Source organism: Macaca thibetana, chromosome 15 (assembly GCF_024542745.1).
Source record: "Macaca thibetana thibetana isolate TM-01 chromosome 15, ASM2454274v1, whole genome shotgun sequence".
NCBI lineage: Eukaryota > Metazoa > Chordata > Mammalia > Primates > Cercopithecidae > Macaca > Macaca thibetana.
The window spans coordinates 10,325,310-10,350,145 of record NC_065592.1 but is presented as its reverse complement, the minus strand read 5'-3'; the positions used below and the strand labels follow the sequence as shown (position 1 = coordinate 10,350,145).

Sequence of the window (24,836 nt, the reverse complement as noted above, 5' to 3'; positions counted from 1 at the left end):
CCATGATGCAGGGGCCAGCCCTGACCACGGCAGATTTCAGCAAGTACTTGCTGGCTGAGTGGCGGAGCAGGGTGTGGACTGTACCCCAGGAGGCCTGGGCCCTCTGGCTGCCCTCTGCACCCCAATGCCCTTGGCCAGGTCCCCACAGGAGGATGTGCAGTGTGTCCAGATGCAGGCTCAGGGCAGGGGAGGGGGCTTAGGTTGATGTGAAGGAGTAGGCAGGAAAGCATTCATGATCCCCTGAAAGCTAGTGAGAAGGCCAGGGAAACTGAGGCTCAGTGGGTTCCACCATCTCAGCCTGACAGCTCCTTCAAGGGCTCCTGACCTCTCCAACAGGGCTCAGTCCCCAGCCTGGTGAGCATAGTAACAGCCATTCTGTCTCCTGGGGCTTCCCAGGAGCCAATCCCCCACGGAAAATGCTTCAAAGGAAAATGCATCAGGGCTGCCCCAGGTCCACCTGGGCTTCTGGGCGCTCAGAAGGATCTTGCTGTCAGCTCTGCAATGGAGGTAGCGTTGCAGCTGCCCGGGATGCTGCTAGAACTTGTCTAGGTCTATACTGTTTCTTCACCCCCTTCCCTTTTACAGAAGGGAAAACTGAGGCTAATTCATTCAGTCATTTAGTAAACATTTGTGGAGGGTGCACGATGTCTTGGCACTATGGTGGAAAAGACCAAGGCTCTGCATTGCAGAGGGAGAAACTTAGAAGACAACTGGAAAATGTGGTCAACGTCAGGGAGGGGAGCGGGGCTGCTCTCCCAAGGGAGGTCAGAAGTCTCCGGGAGGAGGTGGCATCTGAGATGAGAACCGAGGGATGAGAAGCTGTGTAACTTGCCGGGGTGGGAGAGTTCCGGGCCGAGGGAAAGGTGCAAAGGCCCTGGGGTAGCAAAGAATTTGGTGCCTTTGAGGAACAGAAAGGACCCCCTGTAGCTGGTGTTTGGCTAGCAAGGGGGAGACAGGACCTGAGAGACAGGCAGGGGCTAGATCTACAAAGCCCTTAGGCCACGAGGAGTGAGGAGTTTGGGTTTATTTTCTCTCTTGTGGGAAGCTTTTTAGTAGTGGATTGACTTGAGCTGATTCTAGCAAGGGTGTGACTTGGGGAGGGGGTGAGGGAAAAGGCAGGAGACTGGTGCGGAGGCTGCTGCAGTGGGCAGAGGGCAGTGGAGGTCCCGAACGAAGGCTTTAGCTGCAACGAGAAGGAGAACGGTGGGTAGGTTTCAGGATATATTTTGGAGGAAGTCCTGCTGGAGGATGAATGTGGAGGGTGAGGAAGGAGGAATCAATGATGACATCTGGGATTTTGACCTGAGCTCCTGGGTGGGTGTTGGTGCCATTAACAGAGTCGGGAAGAGTAAGGAGGAGCAGACTCCTGGGACGGGGGAAGACCAGGGTTTGGTTCTGAACATATTGAGCCTGAGATGCCTGTTAGACTTCTGAGGGGAAGATGTCAACTGGCAGTTTGGTGATGCAAGTCGGGAGCTCAGGGGGAAGGCGGGCTGGAAATAAAAATTTGGAAGTCGTTGGTGTAGAGATGGGATTTAAACCCGAGAGTAGATGAGCTCATCCTGGGGGTAAGTGTAGACGGGGGAGTGTTTGTGGACCCAGCACCCGCCAGCCTTTCATGAACAGATGCCTGGTGCCCTAGGCCAAAGGGGCCTCCTTGCTGTCCCTCCAGCTCCTCTTTATCACCCCCGCCCCGCTAAGGGCCAAGAGTGGGTTGTCCCTGGACAGGCCAAGTCCGGTGGGAATGTGGCAGAGGAGCCGAGAGCATGCTGTGAAGTCAGACCTGCTGAGTTTGAAGCTCAACTCTGCCACTTACAAGCAGAGAATCCCTGGCCATGTTCCCCAAACCCTGCCCAGTTGCTATTTCCTCATCTGTAAAATGGGGATAATAATAGCACAGCCCTTGTGAGATTATGGTGAGTGTTGAGACAATCCCCAGGAAGCACTCGGGCCAGGGCCTCGCATGGAGGACGCGCTGCTTCTATCCCTGCCTGAGCATAGGCAGGCAAGCCCCCTGGTATGGTGCGGGCTGGGAGGTGCACCAGGATGGGGGCACGGGTTGGGGATCTTCTCCATCCAGGGTAGGGTAGGGGTCCTGATGAGCGACCCTCTGCCCAGAGCCCAAGGAGCAGCCCAGGGGGAAGGGTTTTAGGTTTCCCCATGGCTCTGCCTACCCTCCCCCCTACCCCCAGGCTTCCTGTCTGCCCCAATGCCCTTGTCCCTTCCTCCACATTCTTTTTTTTTTTTCCTTTTTTTTTTTTTGAGACAGAGTCTCGCTCTGTCACCCAGACTTGGAATGCAATGGTGCGATCTCAGCTCACTGCAACCTCCACCTCCCAAGTTCAAGTGATTCTCCTGTCCTAGTCTCCTGAGTAGCTGGGATTACAGGCGTGCACCACCACACCCAGCTAATTTTTGTATTTTAATAGAGATGAAGTTTCATCATGTTGTCCAGGCTGGTCTCAACTCCTGACCTCCAGCGATCCACACACCTCAGCCTCCCAAAGTGCTGGAATTACAGGCGAGAGCCATGGCACTCAGCTCCTTCCTCTGCATTCTATCCCAGCATGGACGTGGTGCTGGTCTCTGGCCTCTGAGAGCCCCTTTCTTTGTCAAACGTAGCCTTTCCTGGGGAGACAGCCCACTCCCCATGATTAAGCTCTGTCTCTTCCTCTGAACACACTGGATGCATCATAGCGGTCCCATTTCTTAGATTTGGAGATGGAGGTCAAAGACTATTAGGGGATAAATGAGACATCCTAGGCAGAGTGTGGATGACCTGGAGGGGGCAGAGGGAACTGACATTTCCTTGGCACTTGCCGTGTGCCAGTCCCTGAGGATATAGCTGTGAATCAGCCGGACCCATCCTGCTTGGGAGGCTTGTAGCTGATCGGGGCAGACAAACATGAAATCCACAAAGAGCACGTTTGTTGTGTGTTTTGAAAGAGTCTGCTCCTGTGTTGCAAGGAACCTGACATTGAGGGGAAGGGAGCTTTCTGAGCCATCAGAAGGCCTCCTGAGGAGGTAGCATTTTTTTTTTTTTTTTTTTTTTTTTTTTTTTTTTTTTTTTTTTGAGACGGAGTCTGGCTCTGTCGCCCGGGCTGGAGTGCAGTGGCCGGATCTCAGCTCACTGCAAGCTCCGCCTCCCGGGTTTACGCCATTCTCCTGCCTCAGCCTCCCGAGTAGCTGGGACTACAGGCGCCCGCCGCCTCGCCCGGCTAGTTTTTTGTATTTTTTAGTAGAGACGGGGTTTCACCGTGTTCGCCAGGATGGTCTCGATCTCCTGACCTAGTGATCCGCCCGTCTCGGCCTCCCAAAGTGCTGGGATTACAGGCTTGAGCCACCGCGCCCGGCCAGAGGTAGCATTTAAGACTGGACCTGAGCAAGACTAGGACGTGGTCAAGCCAAGGCGTGGACTGGTGCAGGTGCAGGGACCGTCCTGAGCAAAGGCCTAGGGGGAAAAGAACCCAGATGAAGGATGAAGGGCAGTGTGGCTGAGTGAGGAGCGGAGGTCAGAGGTGAGACTACGAGGGTTGGGGAGGCGGGGCTTGAGGGGCCTGTTAGGGACCCTTTGACAGTCCCCAACCCACCTGGGGAGCTGCCACACTCTGCTCCGGCCTCTGCATGCTCAGAGCACGCACCTGCCACATGCTAAGCACACACTGCCTGTGGGCCACATGTGGAGCACACCCCCGAGGCTGGATGCATGGAAATGCACCCATCCGCAGCCAGAGGACATCCTCTCCAAACCCACGCCCCACCGTGGCCCAGAGGAGCTGGAGTGAAAGGTGACCCTGGCAGACAGTATCTGATCCCGGCGCCAGGAGAATCGAGTTTCCCAGGCCCTGGCTGAGTCAGAGGGTCGGACTCAGGGAAGGGGGTGCAGGTAGGAGAGCAGAGAGAGTGGGCAGGGCAGGAGTGGAGGAAGCGGGTCATGGACACAGTACTGTCAGGCATGGAGAAACGGACGCCCACGTGCCATATGTCTATGTATTCCAGTTATAAATCAAGCTGAGGAATTGCTAAATGCAATGCATTCTGCCCTCCCACCATAACAAATGCACCTTCATCACAACCTGGCCAGCTGGGTTTGAATTCAGAATTTCAGACTCCTTGGAGTTCCGTGGTGGATGTGGAGGCGTGGGGACACAGGTGTCCCCTCTCCGCGGGCTGCCCCATCATTTCCCTCTTTATCCCTCCAGGGGTCACTTGTGAACACCCCAGCCCTCATATCCCAGCTCCAGAAAGGACCCACCTTGGGCCTGAGCTGGTCCCCACATGGGCCTGGGCGGTGGGCTTGGAACTGCTTGAGAGGGAATCCTGGGGCACCTGAGCGTAGCCTACGAGGGGAGCACAGGCTCCAGCTGGGCACCTCCCCTGGCCCCTGGGGAACTCTTTGCCCCACGGGGAGGGTGAGGCCAGGGGAGGTCCAGAAAGGGACCCCTAAGGACAGTACTGATGTCTTCTATCATTCAAAGTTTTTGTTTTATTTTGTTTTGTCTATTTTGTTTTGTTTTGTTTGAGAAAGGATCTCACTCTGTCACCCAGGCTGGAGTACAGCCGGGTGATCTTGGCTCACTGCAACCTCCGCCTCCTGAGCTCAAGCCATCCTCCCACCTCAGCCTTCCAAGAAGCTGGGATGACAGGCATGCGCCACCACATCCGGCTAAGTATTTTATTTTATTTTTTGTAGAGATGGGGTCTCACTATATTGCCCAGGGTGGCCTCAAACTCCTGGACTCAAGTGATCCTCCCACTTCGGCCTTCCAACCAGGTTTTTATTTTATTTGTGTTTATTTAGCATTATTATTATTCTTATTAGAAACAGGGTCTTGCTCGGTCACCCAGGTTGGAGTGCGGTGGCACAATCTCAGCTCACTGTAACCTCCGCCTCCTGAGTTCAAGCGATTCTCCTGCCTCAGCCTCAGCCTCCAAATAGCTGGGACTAATGGGCATCTGCCACCATGCCCAGCTAATTTTGTGTTTTTAGTAGAGATGGGGTTTCACCATATTGGCCAGGCTGGTCTTGAACTCCTGACCTCAGGTGATCTGCCTGCCTTGGCCTTCCAAAGTGCTGGGATTACAGGTGTGAGCCGCCAGGTTTTTAGATGGCAAAAATGACACAGAGAGGGTAAGGAATCTGCCTAATGTCACACAGCAATTGAATCAGAGGCAGGCCAGGAACAGGCATGGGTCTCCTGCCTCCAGTCCATACCTTTCCATGTTTCTGTCTCCCTATTCCCCACCCCAGTCCCACCCATGTGTGCACACACCTACACACTGGAGAGTCTTCCTCCTCTCCTCCTCTTCCTGGGTGACTCTCTGGCACTCTCAACCATTCCCTAGAATGAAATCTGGCTAAGAAACAAGAATCGTTTGGAGAAGTCAAGCCTGGCAACTTAGAATTACTATAAGCAACAGAAAAAAAAAAAAAAGTAATATTGAGCTTGGAAGGTGTTCAAAATATTCTCCTAAATGGCATCTTCCCATTGCCCTGGCCAGAGGCCCTAAGATCGACTGCCTGCCGGCTCCGCCATCCTCCCCATCCGACTCGGCCCCCATGCCCTGTGGATTCTGCCCAGCTCACTCCTGTCTACCTCAAACTCCAGCCCCTTTGTCTTAGCAGCAGAGTAACTTCCTCCCTTGCCCCCCTAACCCATTCCCCGCCCAATAGCATGGAACTCTCTCCAGCCTCCCAAATCTATCTTCCTAACTTGAAGCCCTCTTTGGACTCCCAGCCCTCAAAACCGAACCCCACACCTGAGTTGGGCCCCTGAGGTTTGATTACCCAGTCCTGCTTCCTTTCAGCCGCTCCCTCCCGGTCTACCTGAATATATTACAGTTCGTGGGGAAAGCAGGGCTGTGCCCACTCTCTCACTCTCCTGGGGTGCTGTTGCATATGCTGTTCTCTCACCTGGAAGCGTCTTTTTTCTTTTTTTTTTTTTTTTTTTTGAGACGGAATCTTGCTCTGTGCCCCAGGCTGGAGTGCAGTGGTTGGATCTCAGCTCACTGCAAGCTCCTCCTCCCGGGTTTACGCCATTCTCCTGCCTCAGCCTCCCGAGTAGCTGGGACTACAGGCGCCCGCCACCTCGCCCGGCTAGTTTTTTGTATTTTTTAGTAGAGACGGGGTTTCACTGTGTTAGCCAGGATGGTCTCGATCTCCTGACCTCGTGATCCGCCCGTCTCGGCCTCCCAAAGTGCTGGGATTACAGGCTTGAGCCACCGCGCCCGGCCGAAGCGTCTTTTTTCTTTCTTTTTTTTTTTTTTTTTCTTTTTTCTTTTTTCTTTTTTCTGTAGAGACAGGGTCTTGCTACGTTACCCAGGCTGGTCTCAAACTTCTGGCCTCAAGCCAGGTCTCAAACTTCTGGCCTCAAGCTGGGGCTTGAACTCCTGGCCTCAAGCAATCCTCCCACCTCAGCCTCCCAAAGTATTGGGATTACAGGTTCCAGGTTCCAACCACCGCGCCTAGCCCCTGGAAAGCTCTTCACCCTGCCCTTGTCTTCCTCTTTCACTGGGTCTTTCCTGCAAGTCTCACATCACCCAACACCTCCTCTGGGATGCCTTCCCTGATCATCCTCTCCCGCCATGACCTGGCCCTCCCTGTGTGGGGTAGGGCTTTGTTTTCTCCCAGATGGGAAGCTGTAGAGGATGAAAGAAGCTTGTTGCCTTGGGCTCAGAGCTCCTGGCAGAGGGCAGCTCCAACCATGGTTAATATTAACAATGTATCTAGTCATGACTGTGTTATTCTTTAATCACTCTGTCTCATGTGCCTCTCTTAGCTCAGGAAAAGGAGGCCACTAGCCAGGGTGAGGAGAAAAATCTCAGCAGGTGAATGCACCCTCACCTCCAACCTGGGTCCCCATTTAGAAGGAATGCAATGCTATAGCACATAAAGCACCCAGCAGGTGGCACGTGCTCAGGAACTGGGACCCACCAATGGGCACCCCCGTTAGGTCCTTCTACTGCCAGATGTCAGGGCATTCCCTTAACAGACCCAGGAGGGAGCTGCTGGCCTGTGTCCTATTTCACTGATGGGCAAACTGAGGTTCAGAACAGGGAAATAATTTAGTGGCCGAGCTGGGGTTCCTTCTCATCAGGATGCTGGTGATAAGAAATAAGGATCCATAGCCGGGCATGGTGGTGCACACATGTAGTCCCAGCTACTTCGGAGATTTAGGTGGGAAGACCGCCTGAGCTCAGGTATTTGAGGCTGCAGTGAGCTATGATCGTACCACTGCACTCCATCCTGGGCAACTGGGCAAGACCCGGCCGGAAGGAAGGAAGGAAGGAGGGAAGGAGGGAAGGAAGGAAGGAAGGGGAAAGAGGATCCAGATGTGGCTGCATGCTGAATAACTTTGGAAATATCTATGATATGTTAGGTGAATAGAGAAGCTATCAAGGGGGCTGAAAACCCAGTGTGCATGTGGGTGCCTGAGAGGCATGTGATTTCACCTTTCTGAGTCTCAGTTTCTTCCCTGTAACATGGAGAAACTTATCACTCTGATTTCACACAGCCATGCAAGAATCAATCCAAAGGATGCAGATTTTCTTAAACAGCTTTATTGAGGCATAATTTACATGCCATACAATTCACCCATTTTAAAGGCACAATTCAATGATTTTTAGTATATTTACAGAGTTGTGCAAGCATCATCACTATCTAATTTTAGGATATTTCCGTCACTCTAAAAAGAAATCTTGTGCTGATGTAGATTTTCAAGTCCCTGGCAGAGTCCCTGGCTGACAGTCAGCAATTCATCAGTGTTTAGCCATGATGATGATTATTAATGATAAAATGTTTACAGTGGCTCTCATCAGGTGTTAGGAGGATGATTGGTTTTTATTTTTTAAATATTTCACGTATTTTCTGATTTTTTTTTTTTTTTTTTTTTTTGAGACAGAGTCTCACTCTGTCGCCCAGGCTGGAGTACAGTGGCAGTATCTCGGCTCACTGCAACCCCCGCTTCCCGGGTTCAAGCGATTCTCCTGCCTCAGTCTCCCAAGTAGCTGGGACTACAGGCACGTGCCATCACACCCTGCTAATTTTTGTATTTTTAGTTGAGATGGGGTTTCACCATGTTGGCCAGGCTGGTCTCAAACTCCTGACCTCAAGCGATCTGCCTGCCTCAGCCTCCTAAAGTGTTGGGATTACAGGAATGAACCACCGCGCCTGGTCATTTTCTGAATCTTTTAAAATGGAGAACATATGATTTTTAAAATTAGAGGCAAAAGCGATCGATTTCTATTTTGAAAATATAAAGTCATCAACACTTGGATGGATGGAAGGGAGGGAGGGTGGGAAAGAAAGTAGGAAGGATGGGAGGATAAGGAGTAAGGGAAGGTAATAGGCTCGGCTTAATAGGGAGAAAGATTGCTGTGGAGAGAGCACCTACCCGGAGTCAGGAACCCTGGGTACCAGTCCTGCCTTGTCACCAACTTGCACCATGATCTTGGGCAAGACTCTTCCCTTTTGTGCCTCAGTTTCTACCCCTACACAATGAAGCCGATGGTAGAGCTCATCTTGCATTCACTCTTTTGGTCAATGCGGGTGTCCTGAGAGTCTGCTACGTGCCAGATTCAGTGCTGGGTGCTGGGATATTGTGACAAACAGGTCTAGCCTAGTCCCTGCTCGCGGGGCCATCAGAACATCAAGGAAAGCCAAGGCCAGAACTGCCCTGCAGTGTTCAAACCTCAGCTTGAAATTCATGAGCTGTGACGTGGGGCTGCCTAGGGTCCCCTGGGGCAGCTGGAACAGAGAGGGACTTGTTGCCTGGGGGCAGTCTCACCTCCTCCCAGCTGTATTTCTTGGCCCACCCACTCCCTTGCCGGCACCCCAGCTCCCTGCTTCAGAGGGTGCCCCTGCCCACCCCCCTCGCCTTCCACCTCCAGCTCTCTCCCTGCTGCCTCTTCTGGTGACGAGGCTGTGGGAGTCTAGCCTGTGCTCTCAGCATGCCCAGCAAACTATCATTATTTATAAGCATAGTAGCCGCCATTGGTTCAATCATCAGCTTGTATAAGCCTCACAGCAACCCATTTTACTGATGTGGAAACTGAGGCTCAGAGAGGTATGGTCATTTGTCCACAGCCACACAGCTCCTATATGACAGCTTGGACATTCAATGCAGGATTCATCTGATATCAGAGCCCAAGAAGGAGGAGGCATAGAGGAATGACTGGCAGTGGGTGCATGCCCAGTTAAGCGTGTTACTTCCTGGCATCATTTGCATTCAGCAGGGCCTGGGAACCAGGATCCCGGAGCTCTGGCCCCAAGTCTCGGGTCCTAGAGTAGGGGTAGGGGTAGGGTTAGGGGTCACGTCAGCCCTTGGGTTCAGTTTCTCCAGACCCCTCTCAGGGTGACAGCACCAGTTCAGATAGGGAGTGTGGCATTTGGGGGTCCTGAGAGGTGTTTATTTTGTCCCCCTATGCTTCACGTTTGAAGGTGCCTCTGCAGATGGCCAGGCACAGCCTCCCTGGGAACCCACCATCTGCTCCAAATGAGTGGGGAGAACTGGCATGCCAGCAGCCGCCCCTCCCACGCCGGGCACAGCACACAGCCTCCGAGGCTGGTGGGCCTGACACTTTTCTCTGGGCACCTGTTCTGTCCTCCCTCAGCCTAACCAGGAGCTGGAGGCTGGATCTGGTCTGGATCCCCACTCGGGGGAAGGAGGACCACCCCAGGGGGCCCTTAGAGCAAAAGTGGGACAGTGTGTCCAGGTGAAAGGGAAGAGCTAGGGAGCTGCTGAGTCATGCACATTCCTTCCCGTGTTGCCTGGGCACCTACTACGTGCAGGGCCTGTGCCAGTCAGGAACCCGGAAGTGAGTGAGGAGCTCATTGTCCGGACCTGGGGACCTGCTGGTCCTCCCCACTGTGCATCTAGGCATGAGACTGGGAAGCAGACCTCCCGGGTCCTGGCACCAGGCACCAGGCCAGGGAAAGGCCAATGTAGGATCTGATGTAGGAGCCAGCCTGGCCCTGGCTCCTCAGCACAGGGCAGGTGGTCCTTAAAGTTGACAGGGAGTGTGGAAACCACCGGAGGATCTGTTTAAAATCCAGACTCTGCCTCCCGGTGAAGCCCTCTTGAGATTCTAGCCCAGCATGCCTAAGGAGCATGCATCTGGACAAACTACCCAAGGCATTCTGAGGCAGGCTGCATGAGGGCCTCACTTTGAGAACCTGGGCCATGACAGAGATGGGCCACCTCCCCATCTGGGCACCAGGAGATCTTGTCCCTGGGAGGGGTTGACCCCCAGACATGGCCCTGCCTCTAGTTTCTGCTTCCCAGAAGCTACTTGTCCTTTAAGCAGCCCTTGGGAGGTAGTGGGCAGCTGGCCCAGACCCTGACCACGTAGCATTCTCGCCAGCTGGGTCCTGGGCTCCTCGCACCCCCTATGGGGCACCTTGGAGACCTCCACCCCTCAGGCTCACCAGGACTGAGTGGGCCTATGTGCTCAAGGAGAGGCCTCTCGGGGAAGAACTCCAGGGAAAGTCCATGTCTCTGCGTGGGGGACTCTCTGTGGGGAGTCCCATCCTTTCCAGCCCCTCCCGTGGTTTCCATGGCAACTACTGTTACCATGGTGTTGCTGGTGAGGAGCTGGTGGAGAATAGGGTGGACCCCCAGCCCCCACACCCACCCCAGCTTCTATGAGAACAGCTGTTCTATCTCCATAGCCCTGGGGGACTCCCAAAACTGGAAGTCACGCCCCCAAAGGAGTCTTTGAGTAAAGGATGGAAGAGATTGAGACCGGAAGTCCTCCTACCCCCCAGCAAACCCCCTCCCTCTGTGCCGCCTGGCACACCTCTGTTCTAGCACATACCACACTGCATTGCATTATCTGTTTACTTGTCTGTCTCTCCCACCACACTGTGAGTTCCTCAGGGTGGGAACTGTCTGACTCATCATCTCCCATCCCCAGAGCCCGGCACAGGGCCCGGCACAGACTGAATTTAATTGAATTACATAAAAAGCCAAGTCTGGCTTCTTGGGTTTGAGGCAGCACCATTGAATGAGGAAGTTCCCAGGCTGAGGGACCAACAGACACTCGGCTTTGAATCCCCGCTTGGCTGTGTGACCTCGGGTGAGTCACTTCACCTCTCTGAGCCTCAGCCGCTTCCTCTATAAAATGATAATCTCTATATCAGAGCACAGATTCGAGGACTTGGGGATTCAATCAGAATTTATTGAGTGCCCCTTGTGTGCTAAGCCCTGTCCTGGGCACTGGGATACAGTGGCAGACAGAAAGAGGCTGCCCTGCCTGCCTAAAGCTCACTGTCTGGCAAGAATGAAAAGCATTTGCCTGGTGTGTAGAAATGATGAATATACATAGGGCTTACCATCCTCCTTCTCCAGTGTAATTCCTGACTCCTCCCCAGCAGCCTCGGCTTCCCCAGATATGAGGCAGTGGAGAGGCTTCAAGAAGGGGCTTTGAACCTAGGAGATCTGGATCTAGTCTGTTGTACCTAACACCCTTTGCTCCTGACCCTGGGGTGCAAGAAGACTTGTGAGTCTGGGTCAGGCTCTGGGCTGGGGGCAAGAGACCTGGGTTCCGCTTCTGGCTTTGTAGAGCCTGAGTGTGTCTTTTTCCCTCCCTGGGCCTCTCCATGAATAAGGCGCTGGCTGGGTCTCAATGGTCCCTTGGGCTTCAGCCTGCTCCCCGCTTTCTTGGGCCCTGGGGATCCCATGACTGGCAATTCTGACATCCTGGTTCCTGGAGAGGCCTTCACTCTCATGCTTGCACCACCCTGGAGGGCGGTGCAGAGGGAGGTAGATGAAAAGAGCTGACTGGACAGAGAACTGGCACCCACAAGAGTCAGCCAAAAGAACAGCTGAGGTTGACATTGGCATGAGCAGATGTCTGAGCTATAGACTGTCAGGTCTGGGGACAGTGGATGACTTTGGGACCCCTCGGTCCAGTCCTTCAAAGGCGGCTGGATTCACAGGGGGCTGAAGCGCAGGGGAGTCTCACTGCAGAGTAAATACATCTGAGACCAGGGTCTGCTCTGCCAGATACTGGCTGTGCAACCTGAATGTCTCTAAGCTGCAGCTCCCTCATCTGCAAAATGGGGGTAATAACAGCACCTGCCTCATGGGGCTACCGTATGGAGCCCCACTCAGCGCCTGGCATGCAGTAGGCACCAAGAAGCACGAGTTTTTTGTTTTTTTGTTTTTTGTTTTTTTGAGATGGAATTTTGCTCTTGTCACCAGGCTGAGTACAATGGCGCAATCTTGGCTCACCATAACCTCCGCCTCCTGGGTTCAAACAATTCTCCTGCCTCAGCCTCCCAAGAAGCTGGGATTACAGGCACCTAACACCCTGCCGGCTAATTTTTTTTGTACTTTTAGTCGAGACAGGGTTTCACCATGTTGGCCAGGCTGGTCTTGAACTCCTGACCTCAGGTGATCCGCCCACCTCAGCCTCCCAAAGTGCTGGAATTACAGGCATGAGCCACTGCACCCAGCCCATGAGTCCTTTTCCTTGCCGCCTCCTTCCCCACTCTTCTTCAACCCTAGCCATATGGGGCCTGGAGAAGGGGAAGTGAGATGCTGCCCTGCCCCACAGCGGAAGGGAGGGGAGAAGTTACAGCTCCGTTTCCTGGGACCCACTCTGTGGGCACTGGATGCATAGGCGTGTGGGAAACCCCATGCCTCAGTTTCTCTGGGGCTGAATGGCAGTGACAGGGTTGGGGCAGGGACTTCCTGTTGGTTCAAAACCAACACAGGACGTATCTAGGAGTTGATCCAGTCTCTTGGCAGCTCAGATACATAAATTCTGTGACCCCGGCGACTTAAGGAAAAGTATTTTCCACCTTTCTGGGCTGTCATATCCCCTTAGTTACCTGAAGCCCTTGGGCTAAGGAGTGGTGGGGCCAGCACTTTGGAGGGAGCTTTGGCTCTTCCAGGGGCAGGACAGGTACCCCTGGAACAGAGGGCGCACCCTCATATCTTGACCCTCCTTTGACCTCCAACTCATTGCAGGGACTTCCTGCCTCGAGGATCTGGCATTGTCACCCGACGTCCCCTGGTCTTGCAGCTGGTCAATGCAACCACAGGTACGTGCCCTCCTTCACCAGCAGCCAGGCCTGCCCACTCCAGCCTCTCCTCCGTCCCCAAGCTGAGGGCCAGCCTGGCCACGAAACTTGGTTGCTGTGTGACTGTGGGCCTCGTCCCCCTTAGGGATAGCAGGGATCAAAATACGTAATGGAGACGTGGGTGGTGGTTCTGCTTAGGTGTGTCTAGGGAGTCCTATTACCGGTGGGAGATGAAAACCCCCAGGTGGGGTTCCAGAACTTGATGCCTACTGCCCTTCCCCTGCCCGCTTCTGGGGCAGAATATGCCGAGTTCCTGCACTGCAAGGGAAAGAAATTCACCGACTTCGAGGAGGTGCGCCTTGAGATCGAGGCCGAGACCGACCGGGTCACCGGCACCAACAAGGGCATCTCGCCGGTGCCTATCAACCTCCGCGTCTACTCGCCGCATGGTGAGGACCCTGGCCCCGCCCCAACCTCTAAGAATCATTTTCTTGGCCACGCCCCTCTGCGTGCTTCTCTCCTCCTGCAGACTCCGCCCCTAGAGCGACCCTGCCTCCGCATCATCCTATTCCAAGCTCCACCCAGCCGTGGATTCCGCTCACTTCCGGCCACGCCTCCAACATGCAGCCACTTTCGCCCTGAGATTTCCTAGTCCCGCCCACCTGCCACCCTGCTCCCAAGCAGCTCCTCTAAGCCCCGCCCTATTCCTTAACCTCGCCCGCGGCCACGCCCCTCGCCTTGAGCCCACCCTCTCGCCGCTCTGTCCAGTGCTGAACCTGACCCTGGTGGACCTGCCCGGAATGACCAAGGTCCCGGTGGGGACCAACCTCCCGACATCGAGTTCCAGATCCGGGACATGCTGATGCAGTTTGTCACCAAGGAGAACTGCCTCATCCTGGCCGTGTCCCCTGCCAACTCTGACCTGGCCAATTCTGACGCCCTCAAGGTCGCCAAGGAGGTGGACCCCCAGGGTAGGTTCCCACCCGGTGGCCAATGCACAAAGTCCCAGGCTTGCGGGCTGTCTATTCTTAGTGTAAAGGGGAGCCTCTGAACGGTCTAAGAATAGTGGTAGGATCAGATATGTACCTTTAAAAATAATTTTGAGGTCAGGCATGGCACTTTGGGAGGCCGAGGCGGGAGGATCGCTTGAGCCCAGGAGATCGAGATAAGGCTGAGCAACATAGTGAGACCCCATTTCTACAAAAAAATTAAAAATTAGCCGGGCACCGTGGTGCACGATTGTGGTCCCAACTACTCATGAGGCTGAGGCTGGAGAATCACTTGAGCCTAGGAGGTTGAGGCTACAATGAGCCCTAATCGCACCACTGCAGTCCAGCATGGGCAAGAGTGAGACCCTGTCTCCAAAAAGAAAAAAAGGCCAGGTGCAGTGGCTCATGCCTGTAAATCCCAGCACTTTGGGAGGCCAACTTGGGAGGATCGCTTGAAGCCAGGAGTTGGAAACCAGCCTGGCAACAAAGTGAAATCCCATCTCTAACAAATAAAAAAAAATAAGAAGAATAAATAAAAATCATTTTGGCTACTCTGTGGAAAATGAATAAGGGGGAAAGAGAGGAGGCAGTGAGCGGGCAGGGGGCTGCGTAGGCAGGGGGGCGGGAGTGGGAGTGCATGGAATCATGTGTGAGAGTGGGTGCAGCTATAGACAGCCCTCCCGCTGGTGCACCCAGGCCAGCGCACCATCGGGGTCATCACCAAGCTGGACCTGATGGACGAGGGCACAGATGCCCGTGACGTGCTGGAGAACAAGCTGCTCCCCCTGCGCAGAGGTAAGCAGGCCATGCCCCTCAACCACTCCCCAGCCCTTCCCCACCCCTCTCTTCCCCTTGAGGCTGGTTGCCCTGACCTTGATACTGTTCACAGGCTACATTGGGGTGGTGAACCGGAGCCAGAAGGACATTGATGGCAAGAAGGACATTACCGCTGCCTTGGCTGCTGAACGAAAGTTCTTCCTCTCCCATCCATCTTATCGCCACTTGGCTGACCGTATGGGCACGCCCTACCTGCAGAAGGTCCTCAATCAGGTAGGCGACCAAGCCAGGATGGGCCTGGGGAAACAAGCATGAAAACAGGATAATTTAAGTGTGTTCTGAGAGTGACCAGCAGAGGTTAGCCTCAGATAGACAAACTGAGGCTCAGAAAATCAAAGCAACTTTCCCACAGCCCTACAGCCAGGTAGCAGCAAAGCTTCGCTGACATTTCCCCGTCTGGGACCTGGAAGTCCCCAACATGGAGAAGGCCAAGACCTATGTGGAGGGTGTCATGGGGAAGAGCTTGGGTTTGGGAGCCAGGATTCAAGTATACTTGGCCGAAGACCTTGACAGGGAATCCCAGGGACTTTCTCAGGACTTTTCTCTATCTGGAATGGGGCGTCCAGAACTGAAGCATGTGTGTGTGTGTGTCTGTCTGTCTGTCTGACTGTCTGTCTGTCTGTGTAGGCAAGACCTGGGTTCCAATCCCAGCTTTGTCACTCCCTCTCTGAGACACTCTCTCTGGCTCTCTGAGCCTCTATTTCTTTTTTCTTTATTTTCTTTTTTTCTTTATTTATTTTGAGATGGAGTTTTGCTCTTGTTGCCCAGGCTGGAGTGCAATGGTGCGATCTCGGCTCACTGCAACCTCCGCCTCCTGGATTCAAGCCATTCTCCTGCCTCGGCCTCCCAAGTAGCTGGGATTACAGGCACACACCACCACACCCGGCTAATTTTTGTATTTTTAGTAGAGACACCATGGGGCTGGTTTCACCAGTGGCCGGATCTAGCCAGCAAGCTCTGCCTCCCGGGTCTCATATTCTGGGACTGGCGCCCGCCACCTCAGGTGATCACCGTGTTCACCAGGATGGTCTCGATCTCCTGACCTCGTGCCGCCCATCTCGGCCTCCCAAAGTGTTGGGATTACGGGCATGAGCCATAATATCTTGTCAGCTGCCCGCCTGGCCTCTGTTGGGATTACGGGCATGAGCCATAATCGTGCCTGGTCTCTAAGCCTCTATTTCTGCATCTGTAAAATGGAGACAATGGTGATCAGACCTGTTTCATAGGATTGTTGTAAAGGTTCAGGGAGATACTGTGTGGGGGCACTTAGCAAGGAGTGCTAGAACTTGAGAATGACCTCAAAGGAGGCTTTAAACCCAGAGGGTCCAAGGGGCAGCCCTCTGGCCACCCCTGCCTCAGACACACGTCTAAAAATATTAAATTGGGACAGTATGGTGGTTCATGCCAGTAATCCCATCACTTTGGGAGGCTGAAGCGGGTGGATCACTTGAGGCCAAAAGTTCGAGACCAGCCTGGCCAACATGGCGAAAACCTGTCTCTACTAAAAATACAAAAAATTAGCCAGGCATGGTGGCGCATGCCTGCAGTCCCAGCTACTCAGGAGGCTGAGGCAGGAGAATTGCTTGAACCTGGGAGGCGGAGGTTGAAGTTCCAGTAAGCCAAGATCACACTATTGCACTCCAGCCTGGGTGACGAGTGAAACTCCGTCTCAAAAAAAAAAAAAAAAAAAAAAAAGGCCGGGCGCGGTGGCTCAAGCCTGTAATCCCAGCACTTTGGGAGGCCAAGACGGGTGGATCACGAGGTCAGGAGATCGAGAGCATCCTGGCTAACACGGTGAAACCCCGTTTCTACTAAAAAATACAAAAAACTAGCCGGGCGCGGTGGCGGGCGCCTGTAGTCCCAGCTACTCGGGAGGCTGAGGCAGGAGAATGGCGTAAACCCGGGAGGCGGAGCTTGCAGTGAGCTGAGATCCGGCCACTGCACTCCAGCCTGGTCGACAGAGCGAGACTCCATCTCAAAAAAAAAAAAAAAAAAAAAGAAAAAGAAAAAGAAAAATATTAAATTGGCCAAAAATCAGGAAATTCCAAATACAAATCCAGATTTCTGGCTTTACTGAAAATTATGCACCCATTAATTCAACTAATATATCTCTGCAAGCTCCTTCTATGAACCAGCTTTCATGCCAGTGGTCCGGACAGCAGTGGCAGGGCTGCCCTCCTTAGCACTCCACCTCACCACATTCACACAGTCCCCTGGCATCCAAGTCCCTTCCTGGCCCTGTGACCATCTGTCCTTAACCCTTTCCTCACCCTTACCCCCAGCAACTGACGAACCACATCCGGGACACACTGCCGGGGCTGCGGAACAAGCTGCAGAGCCAGCTGCTGTCCATTGAGAAGGAGGTGGAGGAGTACAAGAACTTCCGCCCTGATGACCCGGCTCGCAAGACCAAGGCCCTGCTGCAGTGAGGCTCCCCCAGCTCCTGCTCCTATCACTGAATCCCCACCCCCAGCCTCTCAGCAGGGGGCTCTCCCAGGGTTCCCTTTGCTGGGCTGCTCCTGCCCCCTCAGGCCACACCACTCTCCCCCCAGGATGGTCCAGCAGTTCGCCGTAGACTTTGAGAAGCGCATTGAGGGCTCAGGAGATCAGATCGACACCTATGAACTGTCAGGGGGAGCCCGCATTAACCGAATCTTCCACGAGCGCTTCCCCTTTGAGCTGGTCAAGGTAGGTCAGGCAGCCCTGGGGACAGGATGGCTCAGGATCCCCCCACCCTCACTCAGGAGTCTCTCTGTGTGTGCTTTGGCTGACCCCCACCCCAGAGGCCCTGATGCCCAGCCCTGGGTGTGGTATGGGCCCTGTCTTGACCTCCCAGGTAGGAGGACAGGCCCTGACCAGCCTTTTCTCTGCTTTTCTACACAGATGGAGTTTGACGAGAAGGAACTTCGAAGGGAGATCAGCTATGCTATCAAGAATATCCATGGCATTAGGCACGTATTGGGGCCTGGGAGGGGGGCTGAACTCCAGAAGCAGGGGGTCTGGGACAGAGGCGCAGGGAGTGATGAAGTGGGCCTCCCTCAGGAAGGACTGAGAGCTCTGTTCCCCAGTCCTCTTCACCCCAACTTTTTGGCTCCCTGCATGACAGGTTCCAGCTTGGGGCAGTGGACCCGGGCCACCCCGCCTACTGCAACTTGCTGGGCCAACTGGGCACAGCCCAGGGCACAGGTGGCCGGGGAAACACCCTCTGGGGCTGGGCCCATCCCCAGGGTGAGATAGCTCCCCTAGTGCTACCCGGGTGACAGGGCAAAGATACCCAAACCACTAGGTAGGGCCTGGGGTGGAGCATCTAAGTATGAAGCTGTGTCCTTTTATGACGGCCGGGGACTTTGCAACCCTCCAGACCCTCCTGTATTCACATTAGCCCAGAGTCAGTCCCATTCCACCCCACTGCCCTCCTTCTAGGCAACCTGTGGAGCAGGAAACAGGATTGGGAGGTGGAATCTGTTCCTCAAAAGCTTAGATCCCCTTCAGGGACCCAGATCTATGCTGTGTTCATCCAACAAATCCACTGGGCAGGAAAATTTAAAGCACCTACCCTCTGCCAGGCAGTGAACAAGACCCAGTGTCCCCTGCTCTCATGCAGGTTCATTTCCAAGATTTGGCATGGAATTTACTTCCTGATAACTGCACTGGCCAATTCACAGAAAAAAAGATCTCTTTCCTAGTCTTAAAACAAAGCACTCTATTCCTGGAAAGGCTCTTATGGAGAACCCAGTTTGGCAATTTTCAAGCCATTTGTGGCCATAGAACCTTCTGTATGCACAGACCCTTATGAGGAAGCAGGACTTATATTATCAGATACTCAGTCCTCTCAACCACCTTGTCTTGCCCCAAACAGCCTCAATTGAAAACCTTTCATTAAGGCCGGGCGCAGTGGCTCATGCCTGTAATCCCAGCACTTTGGGAGGCCAAGGCAGGCAGATCATGAGGTCAGGAGATTGAGACCATCCTGGCTAACACGGTGAAACCCTGCCTCTACTAAAAATACAAAAAAATGAGCCAGGCATGGTGGCGGGCACCTGTAGTCCCAGCTACTTGGGAGGCTGAGGCAGGAGAATGGTGTGAACCCAGGAGGCAGAGGTTGCAGTGAGCCGAGATCGCGCCACTGTACTCCAGTCTGGGCAACAGAGCAAGGCTCTGTCTCGGAAAAAAAAAAAAAAAAAAAAAAAAAAAAAAACCCTTCATTAGAACCCCTCCCTCCCATTTTACAGCTGGGGACACCGAGGCCCAGAGAGGGGTAGTGGAAGGGCCCTTCGGGCAGAGTTCATGGGCTTGGGGAGGGGCCTCGATCTGGCCCTCCTGGCTGGCACTGGCCTGTGACACTGTGCCCTTCTCCCGCTCCGGGCGTTCAGAACGGGGCTGTTTACCCCAGACATGGCCTTTGAGACCATTGTGAAAAAGCAGGTGAAGAAGATCCGAGAACCGTGTCTCAAGTGTGTGGACATGGTTATCTCGGAGCTAATCAGCACCGTTAGACAGTGCACCAAGAAGGTAACCCGGAGGCCCGGGCCAGCCCCCACTGCCTCTGCCCCGCCCTGCACTGCTGCCAGGCGCTCCCTCCCCATGTCCCCCCCTGCCTCCTCGGTAGCATGTACAGACCTCAGCGGGGTGGGGAGGCAGGCCGCCACTGACCAGGAGAGAATGTGCCTCTGAGGGGGCCTCACCCACCCCTGGCCCCCAGGTCTGGGGACCCAGGGATTGGACATGGGTGAGACGGGGATGATGGCTGGCTGTTTACCCCAAGAGCCCACCAAGAGCTCCCCCAGCTCAGAGAATAGGGCTTGAGGGGACCCTGCGCCCCCTCCCTGTCCTCAGAGGTGTCATCTTTGGGAGCTCCAGGGAGGGGTCTGGGGAAACCTTAGCCTTGGAGACAGGTGAAGTGCAGGGCAGTCCTGGGCACTGCTCGGTGGGCCTGGGTGGCCAGAGGGGTGCAGAGGACCCAGGACTAGCAGGTGCCCTGGCTCCCCGCTGTCCTTCATCCTCCCCATCCTCACTTCACCCTCACGCAGGACCCTCACGCAGGGCCTCTCCCTCCCTTCCATCCACATTTGGCCTTCCAAGGATAGAGCCCTTCTCCCATCTGCGCCACCACCCAAGCCTCACAGAACCACGCAGGGAGGCAGGGCACGGAGGACAGTGCTCATTTCACAGCACGAACAGTGAAGCTCCAGATCAAGTGGCTTGCCCAAGGTCACAGTAGTCAGGAGGTGGCAGAGCTGTTACTTGAAGCCACGGCTCTGGACTCCAAGTCCAGTGCTCCTTGATTCCACCCTCCAGCCTCCCTTCCTTTCCTCTCCCCACTGCTGTCCTGGCCCGTCTCTATCACCACCTCCACTCTTTCTGTCTTTCCTCTTCTCTTTCTGTCTTTTGGTTCCACCAAACCCCTGTGGAGGAGAGACAAGGAATGCCCCTTGAAGAGAAAGGGAGGGTCACGACTAGAGCAGGGAGCTGGAGAGTGGAGGTCAGGCTGCTATGCTGCAACTCCAGGAGGCGGCCTCTGCACCATGATTTATGAGAATGGAGCCCCCTGGAGTTGTGCAGTGCATGGCCTGGGCAACTGGATGTGGCAACCCTAGAGATAGGAAATGGTGCTGAGGTTTGGAGTCAGGATGAAGCAAATTCCAGGACACTGGGAAACGTAGAATTGAACAGGATGGGTGGATGAGGTCCTGGCCTTGTCCTGGCCTGGGTCAGCTCCTTAGAAGAACCCAAGGCCGTGGACAAAGATGGCACTGGGAGAGAGCAGGCAGCCTCCGTGAGGCCGAGGAGCATCCCTGGGAAGAGGATCTGAACTCAATAAGGGTATTGTACGGAGCAGGGACTTGGTCCCTCGTACCTCTGGCCATACCCACGGAGCCCAGGGGATGCTTGGCAGCACCTGGGAGGTGCCGACCCCGGGTGGCGAGGGAGGGCCGGTCCCACGCTCACATTGTCTTCTGTTCTCTCTCTCTCTTTATCTGTGTCGATGTCTCTCTCTTCCCCCATGCCCGTGCCATCCTCTCCACCCCTGGATTCCTGTCTCTGCTTGGCTTTCACCCACTTCTCCCCACTCACGGCTGCTCCTCCTCCTGTCCCCACCTCCTCCCCGGGTGCAGGACGGGCCTCTTCACACCTGACCTCGCTTTTGAAGCCACAGTGAAAAAGCAGGTGCAGAAGCTCAAAGAGCCCAGTATCAAGTGTGTGGATATGGTAGTCAGTGAGCTCACAGCCACCATCAGAAAGTGTAGCGAAAAGGTATGACAGCCGCCTGGGCGGGGCTGGACCTGGCCGTCCATTCCTTGTGGCCATGGCCTCCCGTGGGCAGAACGATCTCCTGAGCAGGCCTCACGGTTACTCACAGGGACCCAGCCCTAGTGTTTCCTGCCAGTTTCTAACCCTGGGTGCTTGCACTCATGACTCCTCCAGGCCCCCATCCCTGCCAGAAGACTTGACTCCAACTCAAGTCTCCTTGGTGGCACCTATGCCAGTGATGAAGATGATGTTAAGGAGATGGCAGCTGTTTACTGAGCACCTACTATGTGCCAAGCACGGGCTAAGTGCTTGCCCTTACTATCTGACTCAGTCCTCTCAACCACCCTGAGACGTGGGTAGTGTTGTTATTCCCATTTTGCAGATGGCAAAACAGAGTCTCAGAAAAGAGAAGCAGAGTGTGATTCAGATTTAGGAAGGTCAGAGGAAAGGGTGTGAGGTCAGGGACTCCTGGGCAGGGGGAGCTGTCCTAGTTCCTCAAAACCAATTTGCCTAAAAGCATATTGGATTACTCACTTTACAGTGAGTAATCCGTGCATGCTAGACAGGGGCGGCCTCTTTTGAGTTGTCTGTGACTTTTTAGATGCCTTTTTCCTATTTGTCTGCTTTTGGGCATTTTGAGAATTTTTAGCCAGGTTGTCTAAAGCAGTTCTTCCCAGGGGGGTGCAAGAGAATCAGTTGCCTGCAGGAGCTTCTCCAGCAGGCTAAATCAGAGGCGCCAGGGGTGAGCCCAGCCTCACCTGTATCTGAAGGACTTTCCTATGCTGGTGGGTGGAGGCACATCCGCCTTAGCATTGAGTTTCAAGTAAGCATCAATCATCTCCATTCCTTTTTTTTTTTTTTCCCCGAGATGGAATCTTGCTCTGTCGCCCAGGCTGGAGTGCAGTGGCACCATCTCGGCTCACTGCAACCTCTGCCTCCTGGGTTCAAGTATTCTCCTGCCTCAGCCTCCCGAGTGGCTGGGATTACAAGCATGCACCACCACCACTGGCTGATTTTTGTATTTTTAGTAGAGTGGGGTCTCACCACATTGGCCAGGCTGGTCTCGAACCCCTGACCTGAGGTGATCCGCCTGCGTCGGCCTCCCAAAGTGCTAGGATTACAAACATGAGCCACCGCTCATTCTTTTTCACTGAGCAGTGTGTTGTGTAATCATTGTATGTTGCTCCATAAAGATTGGTCTCATGCCTTTTCTTTTTTTTTTTTTTTTGAGACAGAGTCGTACTCTGTTGCCTAGGCTGGAATGCAGTAGCATGATCTCGGCTCACTGCAACCTCCACCTCCTGGGTTCAAGTGGTACTTCCACCTCAGCCTCCCAAGTAGCTGGGACTACAGGTGAGCACCACCACACCTGGCTAATTTTTGTATTTTTAGTAGAGACAGGGTTTCACCATGTTGGCCAGGCTGGTCTCAAACTCCTGACCTCAGGTGATCTGCCCACCTCGGGCTCCCAAAGTGCTGGGATTACAGGTGTGAGCCACCACGCCCGGCCGGTCTCATGCTCTTTAACTACTGAGTTGTATTCTACTGTAGAAATGTGGCATGATTTTTATGTTCAATGTCCTCTTGACGGACATTTAAGTTTAAATTTTTTGCTTTTTTTTTTTTTTTTTTTTGCCTTCACAAATGATGCTACAGTGAACATCCTTACAGATGTATTTGTAGTACTTATCCCATTGTTTTTTCTTTCTTTTTTAGAGACAGGGTTTTGCTGTATCTCCCAGCGTGGAGTGCAGTGGCACCATCATAGCTCACTGCAGCCTCAAACTGGGTTCAAGCGATCCTCCCGCCTCAGCCTCCCAAGTAGCTGGGACTACAAGCACGTAGCACCACACCCAGCTAATTTTTTTGTTTGATTGGTTTTTTTGGTTTTGTTTTTATTGTTTATTTTTTGGGTTTTTTTTGGGGGGGACAGAGTTTCACGCTCATCGCCCAGGCTGGAGTGCAGTGGTGCGATCTCGGCTCACTGCAACCTCTATCTCTCAGGTTCAAGCGATTCTCCTACCTCAGCCTCCTGAGTAACTGGGATTACAGGCGCCTCCCACCATGCCTAGCTAATTTTTCATATTTTTAGTAGAGTTGGGGTTTCATCATGTTGGCCAGGCTGGTCTTGAACTCCTGACCTCAAGTGATCCACCCACCTCGGCCTCCCAATGTGCTGGGATTACAGGTATGAGCCATCCTGCCCAGCCTAATAATTTTTTTGTTAAGACAGGATCTTACTATGTTGCCCAGGCTGCTCTTGAACTCCAGGCCTCAAGCAGTCCTCCTGCTTCAGCCTCCCAAAATGCTGGGATTATAGGCATGAGCCACCATCTGGCATCAGTCCCTTCTTGATGGACATTTGGGTTGTTTCCAAATTTTACCATAATTACTGCTTTCCTTTTGGAATGAGAGTCAAAGTGTTTCATGGTTTTTAAATGTTTATATCTAGTAATCAGTCTTCTAGGAATCTATCCTAAGGAAACAATCACAGAGAAAGAAAAGCAAAAATCTAACCACAGAGATATTCATTGTCAGGCTATTTAGAATATTGAAAAACTGGAGACTATCTGGCCAGGTGCGGTGGCTCACGCCTGTAATCCCAGAACTTTGGAAGGCTGAGGTGGGTGGATCACAAGGTCAGGAGTTCAAGACCAGCCTGGCCAATATGGTGAAATATTTCTACTAAAAATAAAAAATTAGCCTGGTATGGTGGCATGTACCTGTAGTCCCAGGTACTCGGGAGGCTGAGGCAGGAGAATCGCTTAAACTGGGGAGGTGGAGGTTGCAGTGAGCCAAGATCACACCACTGCACTCCAGCCTGGGCAACAGAGCAAGACTCTGTCTCAAAAAAAAAGAAAGAAAAAAAGAAAAAGAAAAACTGGAGACTATCTAAATATTCACCAATAGGAAAATTGTTAAGTAAACTGTGATAAATCTATTCAATAGAATATTACACACCCATTAAAATGTTTATATAGGCCAGGTACCATGGCTCACACCTGTAATCCCAGAACTTTGGGAAGCTGAAGCGAGAGGATTGCTTGAGGCCAGAAGTTTAATATCAGCCTTGGCAACACAGCAAAACCCTGTCTCTACAAGTTTTTTAAAAAATTAGCCAGGTGTGGCAGTGTGTACCTGCAGTCCTTGCTACTTGGGAGGCTGAGGCAGGAGGATGGCTTGAACCAAGGAGTTCAGTTGCACCACTGCACTCCTGGGTTATTTTAGAGACCCTGTTTTTAAATAAATAAAAAAGAAGTTAGAGGCCAGCCTAGGCAACATAGTAACACCCTGTCTCTACAAAAATTTTAAAAAATTAGCTGGGCATGGTGGCACAAGCCGGTAGTCCCAGCTACTTGGCTGGCTGAGGTGGGAGGATTGCTTGAGCCTGGGAGGTCGAGGCTGCGGTGAGCCGTGATTGTGATCACACCACCGCACTCCAGCCTGGAAGACAGAGCAAAACCCTGTCTTTAAAAAAAAAAAAAAAAAAAAAAAAAAAAAAAGCTTGGCCATGTGCAGTGGCTCACGCCTGTAATCCCAGCACTTTGGGAGGCCGAGGCAGGTGAATCACCTGAGATCAGGAGTTTGAGACCAGCCTGGCCAACACAGTGAAACCTGTCGCTACTAAAAATAGAAAAATTAGCCAGGTGTGATGGTGGGCACCTGTAATCTCAGCCACTCGGGAGGCTGAGGCAGGAGAATCACTTGAACCTGGAAGGCGGAGGTTGCAG

General features: G+C 53.4%; 3 protein-coding genes and 1 long non-coding RNA gene across 4 annotated transcripts in view; 2 read left to right on the top strand and 2 right to left on the bottom strand.

Moving 5' to 3' along the window:
* The window catches only part of DPM2 (dolichyl-phosphate mannosyltransferase subunit 2, regulatory), a 285,267-nt gene extending 277,300 nt beyond the window's left edge, over positions 1 to 7,967 (bottom strand). Inside the window, exon 1 of the mRNA XM_050760486.1 lies at positions 7,958 to 7,967. The gene's annotated coding sequence lies outside the window, so the exon portion shown is untranslated. The remainder of the gene's footprint in view (positions 1 to 7,957) is intronic.
* The window catches only part of PTGES2 (prostaglandin E synthase 2), a 110,769-nt gene extending 89,913 nt beyond the window's left edge, over positions 1 to 20,856 (bottom strand). Inside the window, exon 1 of the mRNA XM_050760171.1 lies at positions 20,853 to 20,856. The gene's annotated coding sequence lies outside the window, so the exon portion shown is untranslated. The remainder of the gene's footprint in view (positions 1 to 20,852) is intronic.
* Positions 1 to 24,836, top strand: part of DNM1 (dynamin 1) — a 158,627-nt gene that overhangs the window by 107,979 nt on the left and 25,812 nt on the right. The window contains 10 exon segments of the mRNA XM_050760507.1: positions 12,975 to 13,048; positions 13,327 to 13,476; positions 13,796 to 13,840; positions 13,843 to 13,998; positions 14,713 to 14,811; positions 14,906 to 15,066; positions 17,136 to 17,278; positions 17,406 to 17,541; positions 17,737 to 17,804; positions 19,227 to 19,365. Of these exon segments, the coding sequence (XP_050616464.1) occupies positions 12,975 to 13,048; positions 13,327 to 13,476; positions 13,796 to 13,840; positions 13,843 to 13,998; positions 14,713 to 14,811; positions 14,906 to 15,066; positions 17,136 to 17,278; positions 17,406 to 17,541; positions 17,737 to 17,804; positions 19,227 to 19,365 (1,171 nt within the window).
* Positions 2,019 to 5,281, top strand: LOC126937162 (uncharacterized). The gene is made up of 2 exons (XR_007719668.1): positions 2,019 to 3,024; positions 3,360 to 5,281. It is a non-coding gene; the product is annotated as an uncharacterized LOC126937162 (long non-coding RNA).